General features: G+C 41.2%; 1 protein-coding gene across 2 annotated transcripts in view; it reads left to right on the top strand.

Moving 5' to 3' along the window:
• Tmem183a (transmembrane protein 183A) overlaps positions 1-10,192 on the top strand; it is a 15,643-nt gene extending 5,451 nt beyond the window's left edge. The window contains exons 4-8 of one of the 2 annotated variants that reach the window (XM_021165709.2): positions 1,059-1,212; positions 1,937-2,117; positions 4,343-4,423; positions 6,580-6,735; positions 8,104-10,192. In XM_021165709.2, coding sequence (XP_021021368.1) covers positions 1,059-1,212; positions 1,937-2,117; positions 4,343-4,423; positions 6,580-6,735; positions 8,104-8,289 — 758 coding nt within the window. In that variant the 3' untranslated portion in view covers positions 8,290-10,192. Of the gene's footprint in view, positions 1-1,055; positions 1,213-1,936; positions 2,118-4,342; positions 4,424-6,579; positions 6,736-8,103 lie in introns of both variants that reach the window. The other variant, XM_021165700.2, reaches the window with a different exon arrangement.
• The last annotated feature ends 234 nt before the right edge of the window (positions 10,193-10,426 follow it).

The raw sequence follows: 10,426 nt of genomic DNA, 5'->3' as shown, positions 1-10,426 counted from the left end.
GGAACTTTAAAAACTTAATACACAAATAGTATTTTTTAAAGGTTTTCATTAGGTAGGCTTAATTGGTAAAGCACTTACTGCAAAAACTTGAAGGTATGAAATCAGATCCCCAGTAGTCACCTGGGCTGCTCTCTTACCACACAACTCTACCTTGTGTTTGTGCTGAACAAAACAAAACAAAACCCCCAAACCAACCAGGACCCTGTTCTTTCAGGGGACCTGTATGATATTAGCACCCACATCAGGCAACTGACAAATGCCTAAAACTCCAGCTTCAAGGAACTTGACATTCATTTTGGAATCCATGGATTCTTTTATGCACATGTATTTCCATGGGTGCATGCGTGCGCATACACACTCTTTTTTTTTTTTTTTTTTTTTAAATTTTTTTTTTTTTTTTTTTTAAAGAACGTGACTAGTGTGGGGCTGGAGAGATAGGTCATGTAAAAAGACAGGTCCAACTGTGTGGTCTATAATCCTGGCAAATGGTGCCTGGAGCTCAACGGCCACCTTCTTTAGCTGGCTGGTGAGCTCCAAGTTCAATGAGAGACCTTGTCTCAAAATATGAGGTAGAAAAATGATGGAATAACATGCTGGATATCGACCTCTGGACTCTACACACATGTACCTGCCAACACATGTGGCCATACAAGAAAATGTATGTACATATGCATGTACATACAACAAAGGCATCAAGGACAGTAACTCTTCACTTGGGCAGCAAAGATTTTAGCAGCTGGAATTACCAGGAAACCATCAGCTTGAGGGGCTTCCTTGGAACTGTTTTAAAACCCTATACTTAGCTGGGCATGCTGGCACATACCTTTAATCCCAGCACTCGGGAGGCAGAGGCAGGTTTTGAGGCCAGCCTGGTCTACAGAGTGAGTTCTAGGACAGCCAGGGCTACACAGAGAAACCCTGTCTTAAACAAACAATAACAAAACCACCAAGACAACGAAAGCCCTTTTCTTCCATGTACAGCTAGCTGAGAATTGGAATGAACACTTTTGGTGTGTGTGTAATAAATAGAACACAGAATTTTGTTCTTGTTTCAGAAGACCTGGATGGCACTGGAGAAGAGTATCCTATGGATATTTGGCTGCTGCTGGCTTCCTATATCCGTCCTGAGGACATTGTGAATTTTTCCCTGATTTGTAAAAATGCTTGGACTGTCACTTGCACTGCTGCCTTTTGGACCAGGTTGTACCGAAGGTGCGACCTCCGAGTGCCAGTGTTTTCTCTGTAGCTGATTTTGTTGCTGTTTGTGATTTGGAGCTCTGCTCTACGTGATGGGCTCTTTCTACTTTTTCTCCCTAGCATGCCTTGGCATAACCCTAGCTTTGGACTTGTTGATATCTCTCTAAATCTTATGTTATTGATCTATGCAGGTGATTGTCTTTCCTATGGCTGCCACCCTACCCCTTCTAGTATCTTTTTTTCTTTTTGCAAATGGTATTACTTCTGGAAGAACTTAAAGACTTCCTATAGAGGCGTATCTTATTACGTGATCAATAAACATGCTAGATTTTCATGTGGGGTACAGAGGTCTAGTGGACTTTATGAACTGTAGGATGTGGTAGGGTGGATAGAGAACTTGTTAACATATCTGACAGGGAAACCAAGTGGCTCTTCCCTGTGACAGATTCTTTTTGAGCAACTAAAGCATATTACATGATATCCAAATCATAGACTTGTAATTCTGTAGAACCTGAAATAGTCCAAATTTAAATGGAAAACTACAGGGTTACCAAGATGAAGAAGCAAAAGTCATGGATAATGTCAGGAGATGGTGATGGTATTGGTGAGAACTGGGCAAGCTAGTATCCACCAGTGCAATAGTGGAGTAAAGTTCACATGGAAGTTGGGGGTCCTGGGAGGCTGAATAAGAGCAGGCAGGCAGGTCACATATTGGTAGGAGTCATGTGTCATGTTTCAGGCACTACACGCTGGATGCGTCTCTGCCTTTGCGGCTGCGACCAGAATCCATGGAGAAGCTGCGCTGTCTCCGGGCATGTGTGATCCGATCTCTGTATCATATGTATGAACCATTTGCTGCTCGAATCTCCAAGAATCCAGCCATTCCGGAAAGCACTCCCAGCACACTGAAGAATTCCAAAGTAAGTGAAACTTGCTGTTGGGGTTTGGCTAATGGATTCTTGTATGGTGGGCTTGTTCTTGAGTCTTGTTTGTAGCTTCTTAGTGGGGAGGGCTGTAGGTCTCAACCATTAGGGGGCTCATGTACACTTGTAGGTTCAGAAGTGTTATTTCTCTGACACATTCCTGCTGTGCTGGACTGCTTTATGTTATCCTTCCTTAAAGCTTTCTTATGCTTATAGTGTATTTCTTAAGTCTCTAATTTATTTCTATGCACTGTACATTTGATCACTGTAGATAGAATGGTTTTGATAGCTTGGGCTAGGAAAAATACTTGAATGGTAGGTGTATACTACAATTTTCACAAAATGCTTAGTCATGACACAAATAACACAAGGAACTCAATTGATTGTTTCTAATGTAACCTCGGCATCTTGCTTTAAGGATTCAAGTATAGACATCTTTACGTGCTAAAGACAAGTATAGACATCTTTACTGTGCCAGGCTCTGATCATTTGTCTCAGAGACTATAAGGTGCTATAGTCTATTCATAGATGTTAGGATTCCAAGATCTTCCTATGTTTTTAGCTCCCTTTATCTTAGGATTCTCTGCATAGTTTATATCCCTACACTGTATTCAAGCTTCTGGTATTCTGAATAATAAGTAGGTCTATTTTAATTATTTAGGCCAGGTGATGTCTTGACCTTTACCTTCCTCACCCAAGGCTACTGTGTAAATCTCTTACCTTTGAATTTGTAGGTCATTTTTACACCTCTGTTCTACCCACTCTAATCCATTCTGTAGCACTTCCTGTTCTTTTTCCTTTATGCTCATAGATGTGATGTGGTCTTCTCTCCTAGTTGAGCTCTAAGGTTGTATTAATTCCAGGAATTAAAAGGTACTGTTGTTTGAAAGTAATCAAGATTCCACTTCCAGCACATACAAATGTAGGTCATGAAACGGGTTATAGTGCTGGCTGATGGGTTTAGGGCAGGAGCAGTGTGTTACATGAGTAGAGTCTCACCCTGAAGCTGCTTCTGCTTGTAATGTGAGTGGACATTTACAGTGTCTTCCTCCCTAGAAGCATTTAATCCTATCCCATTAACTACAAGGAGGGTGGTAATCATTACAAAGTTAACCATGCCAGGCAATGGAGCAGGACAGCATCGATTGGGCAAACTCCTCATGCTTGACACATCTTAGCGGCTCCAGTGCACAATGCAAGGGCTACTGCAAAGTCTAAAATACCCATATCTTTATAATTGCATTACTATGTCTTTTAAAAAATAGATTAGAAAGCCAAAGTAGATTGAAAAAATAAGCTCTTAATCCAGGTAGTAAAGGCAGGCTACCTGGCAGCCTCTTTTTGTGTTGTTAGAGATCCTCTGAAGAGGATGTGGGTGGTGTTGTGGCAGTGCCTGGTGCATGGCCTCACCACTTACATGCCTGTAATCGCATGGCACTAGTTGCCAGCATGCCTAAAGGAAGTTTCCGATTCCCCGGACTCCAGCTTTTCGTATTTGATCCCCTCTCTCTCTTTTCAGTAGCATAGCTTGTGTGGGACACTGGAGCCGTTGTGATGGCAGCAGAAGTGTTTTCCCCTAAAAGCCAAGCCCATTATTTTTGATGGAGCAGCAGGACGTACAGGGCATGTCTGAAGGCAGGACAGCTGGCACGGCGGACGACCCACCCCTTGTCCCCTGGGAGGTACTTCACTTCTTGTGCTTAACCCTAGCTATAGCCTGACTTCATTGAGGGGCTTGCTTTAGACTGAATTCAGCTTAGCTCATTGGTTTCCATAGTAGCTGTTCCCAGAAGGTCCTGAGTGGCTCGTTCCTGTTATAGGGCTAGCCCTCCTTGCCTGCTTTGTGGCCTTGTTACCTTCTTGCCTGATGGCTACTTGCTGCCTTTATATTTTAATGTAGAGCAGTGGCTGCTGAATCAGAGAAAACGCCCCACACTGTGGATATATATTTCTGTCTTTACAGATGAGAGCATTAGGGGTTGATCTTCATAAGCTCAGAGGTTGACTTGTATCGGTCCCTCCTCTCCTTCCTGAGTAGCACTGTGACTGTCTTCATGTTGCACCAGTGTCGAGTTGGGGATCTGTGTGTGCCAAAGGAAATCCTCCACATCAGGACTGTAGTTGGCTTTAGAGCGCTCAGATATTTTTGCTAATTAATTTTTTTTGTTACTTTATAATACATATCAATGTCACTTTCTTAGTTTACTTTTTCTTTCTTACAGTGCTTACTTTTCTGGTGCAGAAAGATTGTTGGGAACAGACAAGAACCAATGTGGGAGTTCAACTTCAAGTTCAAAAAACAGGCATGTGTCCTTCTCTTTGTCTCATAGTTTTATAGATATTATTTTTAAAGGTTTGTTTATTTGGGTGGTTGGATGGTTCAGAGGATGAGAGTGAATACTGCATTTGTCAGAGGAGTTCTAGGACATTTAATAATAACCTCTTCTGACCTTTCAGACATCACACTCATGTACAAACCACTCCCACACCCATACCCACCTTAAAACCAAGAGCCTTTTTATTCTGTATGAGGTTTTTGTTTTTGTTTTGTTTTTGAGACAGTCTGTGTTTCTACAGATCCCTGGCTGTCCTGAAACTTGCCACATAGACCAGGCTGGCCTCAAACTAATAGAGATCTACCTGCTTCTGTCTCTCAAGTCCTTGGATTAAAGACCTGCACCACCATATCTGGCTTGACTATTACGTGGTTGCCTGCACATATGCACGTGCACTATGTGTATGCCTGGTGCTTGTGTTGCCCAGAAGAAGGTGTCAGATTCCCTGGAATTGGAGTTGTGGACAGTTGTTAACCCCTATATAGGTGCTGGGAATCAAACCTTTGTCTTCTGTAAGAGTAGCAAGGGCTTTTAACTGGCAAGCCATTTCTGCATCTTTCAGATATCTTATTTAATGAATTTCACCATGTCTTAATCCCTTTGTGCTGCCATACCGAAGTACCAGAGATTGGATTATTTATAAAGAACGAAAATTAATTTCCTCATAGTTCTGGAGGCCAGGAGATCCATGCAGGTTCTGTGTCTCATGAGACTCTGTGTCTCATGAGACTCATCCCACTTTCAAGATGGTTCCTTACTGTACCCTGTGTATTCTCACATAGCTGTAGTAGAAGGCTGAAAGGAGCTGAATCCACTTTAAAGCCCTTATTGTAATAAGAACCTTCATCCCATGTCATGAAAGAGAAGTCTTTATCTTCTAAAGGCTCCATCTCTTACATAACATTAGATTAAATTTCCAAATAACATTTGGTGGGAACTGTTTTATATTGGAGGAAGAAAGATAGCATCTTCAGGTTGTTATCCAAGGTAAACTTAGACAGATTACCAGACCAGAAAACAGAGCTTTATAAGACTGTGTGTGTGTGTGTGTGTGTGTGTGTGTGTGTGTGTGTGTAGCATGAGGATATGAATTTGGCTACCCAAAACCCATGTGAAAACCGATGTGGTGGCACACTTCTGTAAAACTAGTACGAGCAAGTGAACATGGGCAGAATTCTGGAGCTCCCTGGCCAGCCAGTTAAACTAGTTGAACAGCTCCAGGTTCAGGAAGAGACATTTGAAAAATAAAGTGGAGGGGAAGGGGGAGGGGGAGAGATGCTTGGCATTGACCTCTGGCTGCTGTGTACATTTGCACACACATGCCTACCCTCTCTCCTCCACCTCACACAGATTTCATGGGCAGCTGAGAAAAATTCAGTATTTGTGGAATGTTGGTGTCTATTGCTGTGAAGAGACACCATGACATCAGCAGTTTTTATAGAAGAAAGTATTTAATTGGATCTCGCTTACAAATTGAGAGGTTTATCCATTAGCGTCATGCTGGGAAGGATGGTGGCACGCAGGCTGTCACAGTGGTGGAAAAGGAGCTGAGAGTTCTACATCATACTTTCCTATTCATTTATTTTTAAAACATGGTTCTGGTGAAGAAATTTGGCTTTCATGTCTTTGTAAGAAATCCACAGTCTGTGCTATCAACAAGACACCTTTTTCCACTGAGGAGTCTCCCTAGCAATGGAGAAATGGGACAGGAGACCAGAATTACTGCAGGAAATTGAATGCTGAGAGACCTTTAGCCTGAGACTTGTGAATCCTGTTTTCTGGTTTTTGGAATTCGGAGGTTACTTCTGAATCTGCCCTCTTGTGCAGCAGATACCCTGAAGTCTGATACAGCACGTGGAAATTGGAGAGTGGCTGATAGAGCCATTTCATGTCAGATAGTGGAAATACTATCTAAATAAAAACTCACTGCTATATTTGCTAATCTAAACACCCTCTCTCTTTTAACTGGTAGATTCTCTGCATGGAAACCAATATGTATACAAAGAGCAGATGATAGAAAATTTTATCTCATTAAAATTTGCCTGTTGGGTTTTCCTTCACAACATCTTAAAGAGCATACATATTTCCTCTAGGCCACTAGATTAATGCTTAGCTCTGCTTAGTCCCCTAGATTAAAGAGCAAGTGTATGGAACGGTTGCAACCGCCCGTTCAATATCAAGATGTCCATACCAACCCTGACCAGGACTGCTGCCTACTGCAGGTCACCACCCTCAACTTCATCTTTATTCCTATTGTCATGGGGATGATATTTACCTTGGTAAGTGAGGATTCAGCTCTTTGGTAGAATTTCACTCTATCTATGGTTTGAAAAAGGATTTGCAGACTTAACTACTGGGAAGAAATCTGTGAAGTATAATAAAGTTCAAACTTAAAACCATGTCAACACATGGTATACTCCTTTTCTCCCATCAAGTGACTGCACACACACCATAACTAAAAAGAACCCACAAAGTTGATGATGATGATAATGGCAACACCAATAGTAATAAAAACCCTAAACATCTCCCCAGGTAAAATAAAAACAAGAAGACAAGTCTAAAGTTAGATTTGCATATTAGAAAGACAGATAATGGAGAGAAGCTAATTATAGCTGAGAATGTTTTGTCTGTCTTTTCTAGTAAGAAAAGGAAGGCTCCTGTATCTTCCTGTATGTACTGAAGGGGGTATGGCTAAACATACACATGAGCACTGTTAGGACCTTAGGCATTCATAGGCTGCCATAATGGAATGTTAGAATAGATAACTAGCTCTGTCCTTGTGTGAGGTGAGTAAATCATATATGTATCTTTTAGCTTGTAATTTTTAATGGTTGAAAAATATTTAATTGGATAGGCAGCCAGAAAGTTGGTAATTTGTCATTTGTCTTCTCTGTGTTTTAGGCTTATGTTCAGAGATGTTTGGAGTTCTTCTCTATGATGAAAAAGTTTAGTTTTTAATGATAGATAATGTGTATATCATGAAGAATTTAAATAATGCATACATTTATTCAGAAAGTAGAGGTAATATAGACTGCCATTGTCCTGTAATTCCAGTTACCTTTCTGGGCACTGTTTGTAAAGTCTGTCTGTTAACAGGTTAACATACATCCTCTGTAGGTAGTTTCCTGTAGCTGAAGTGTGTCATGATTCTATTTTTATCATGGATCCTTCTCTCTCCATTGAGGTTAAGCTGCTTTAATGACCTCACTGTGACTCTTATTCCATAGATGCCATATCAATTCTGTAGGAACCTCCATCTAAATACTTGGAAATTTTTACACAAAAATGGATCAGGCTTAGGTTTTACAGATCTTGCCTGACTTGTTCATCAGCACATTATCAGAATTCTATCTTTATCCTATATGTGTAGCAATTAGATGGCTTTTGTGGTGGGGTGTGTGCATATATCCTAAATTATTTATCTCTAAGACCCTTTAACATCTTAGATACACAAAGCAGAGAAAATCTTAACAAATATCACTTTAGTGTTTTTGTAAATGTGTTGGTGTTATAACTTACAAAACAAACCTTGAGGCTGAACCAAGGTATAGTATGTGTAGACCATCTCAAGGAGAGCCCAAAGAATCCAAGGTTAAATTAACTACTAAACATTTAAATTACATGCTAAATGTGCCTTTCTCTTCTAGTTTACCATTAATGTGAGTACAGACATGCGGCATCATCGAGTGAGATTGGTGTTCCAGGATTCTCCTGTCCGTGGTGGTCAGAATCTGCGCAGTGAACAGGGTGTGCAAGTCGTCCTGGACCCGGTGCACAGTGTTCGGCTCTTTGACTGGTGGCATCCGCAGTATCCATTCTCCCTGAGAGCATAGTTCCTGCTTCCTGTCCCTCGGGATAGCTTCCAGTCTAGTCCATTAGTAATCAGATTCTGTTTGGAAGGGGCAGCTGTATTGTGTAGCTGATTAGTGATGCACAGGCTGTTTGGGTTCCTGGGGCTCCTGTTACAGGAGGTGGAAAGGTTGAATCAAGAGGAAAACCAACTATGATTTATAAACATTTTCATGTGAAATTTGCATATTTGAAAGGAGAAACCTGGCCTCATTTTCTGTGTTAAACCTCAATTGGTGCTGTTGAGTTTGTTCTTCGTTCTTTTATCTCAGCAAATGGATGATCTTTCGTTAGGGGAAAGTTAAACTCAAGGAAGAACGTTTTCCCTTACAGATTAGAGGAACCCAGAGGCTTAAAATGGTTGCTCCAATGTTGCTGCTCCTCAAATTCAAGTGAATATTTTTTTCTTTTCCCTTTACCCTTCTCCAGAAATAAAGCAGGTGACAGGGTTGTCAGAATCTTATAAGATTGATTTGTGCATCTTTTAAAAAAATGCTTTTTGGATATTTATTACATGAATATTGATTGTTTTGATGATTTTGTATTTTGGGGTTTTGTTTTATTGCATGAGACTTAATAGTGATGGTAATAATTATGTGCCCCTGGTACTGTTCTAAGAACTTTATAGATTGTGTCTCTAATCCTTGTGTCTTGCAAGGGAGTTGAAACCCTCCCCACTTTATGGTTGAGAAGCTGAATCATTGGTTTACCCAAGGCCAGAACTGCAGGTCCACGCAGAGCCAGGATTCTGACCCCTGTCTTTTGCTCCACCACAACTTCAAAGGCCAGTTTCATTTTTTGTGTGGTACGTAGTGGTACAAAGAGGAGGCAGAGTGTGAGGAAAAAGTAAAACAATGAGTTATTTGAATCTTTCAGACAGCTATGCATTAACTGAAAGGTAAGGCCGAGTTTAGGAAGAATTGTGGTGTTTACATTAAATTGTTAGGCTTTATAATGCTAAAGGTCGTCTTTAAAAAATACATTGCATGTTGAAAGCAGCCTTCAACTAGAGCAATTAGTGGCTTTTCTCTGCCCTGTCCTGTCCTTTGATATCTTTGTTTTTCCTTTTTATATCATCCTGTGTGCATTCAGGATCCTGGTCTTCATACAGAGACGTTGACACCCTCCTTAGTCACAGTTCTTACTGTCACTGGCATGCTCTGAGAAAAGGATGTGGGTGGGGTTTTGTTTATTTCTTTTGCTAAGAAGAAAGTCTTACTGCTTCCTTTCCCACCTGGATGTGGCAGGAGATGCTCATTAAGACAATACTCTCCTACTCAAGATCTTGAGTTCATCCTGTAGCGCTGCAGTCCAGCCTCCCTGCCCCACAAAAATAGTCCTTTGGAGACAGGGTCTTGCTATGTAGCCCAGGCTGGCCTTGAACTTAATCCTCTTACTCTAGCTGCCTGGAGTTGTTGGGTGAGTCACCAGACAGGACAAAGACAGAAAATGTTCTTTAAACATAAAAATATTGTGGGGTGGATACTATTGTGAGCTAAATTGCTAAATGAGTATGTTGGTTTTTATCTTTCCCCACCCCATGCTATTTAAAGACCATTCTTAAGCATCTGTTTAATGCTGCTGCTGACAGCAGCCGTACCCACACTGAGGGGCATGCTGTCACTGGTTGAACAGAAAGTGAGCCTGGGTCAATAAAAAGAACCATCAGAATTTGGGTACTTAATTAACAAAGCAAACAACCCAAGGACAGTAAGCCTCCACAGATCTCTGCAATCAGAAGCTGCCTAGAGGCAGAAGAAAAGAAGCACAGAGTCTGGAGTTCCCTGAACAAAAGATGCCATGGAGCAGGGGAAGTTGTCCTTGTGGATTGTGTGTCTCCCATTTAGGTTTACCCTGAGTGGGTGAAATAAATGTGGCTTAATTGTTTTCTGGCTCAACTTGTGAGTTTTTATGTCAAACTCCATGGTATGATGATAGATGCTATAGTCTCCCTTTGAAGTTCCTGCTGCCTCTGCTGTGGTCTTAGCACATTGCCAACACTTGGTAAAATGGTTCTTCATGGTTACCATGGCTTCACAGTCTCCTCAGCATTGGCTGAGTTGCCTTTTCTGGCATTATTCATGTTTTGTTAATGGAAGGGTGTGAAGAGTCAAGGATTGC

This window comes from Mus caroli, chromosome 1 (genome assembly GCF_900094665.2).
Source record: "Mus caroli chromosome 1, CAROLI_EIJ_v1.1, whole genome shotgun sequence".
In the NCBI taxonomy this organism is placed as follows: domain Eukaryota; kingdom Metazoa; phylum Chordata; class Mammalia; order Rodentia; family Muridae; genus Mus; species Mus caroli.
Note: the sequence above shows the minus strand (reverse complement) of the source record. Positions and strands in the feature narration are given on the sequence as shown.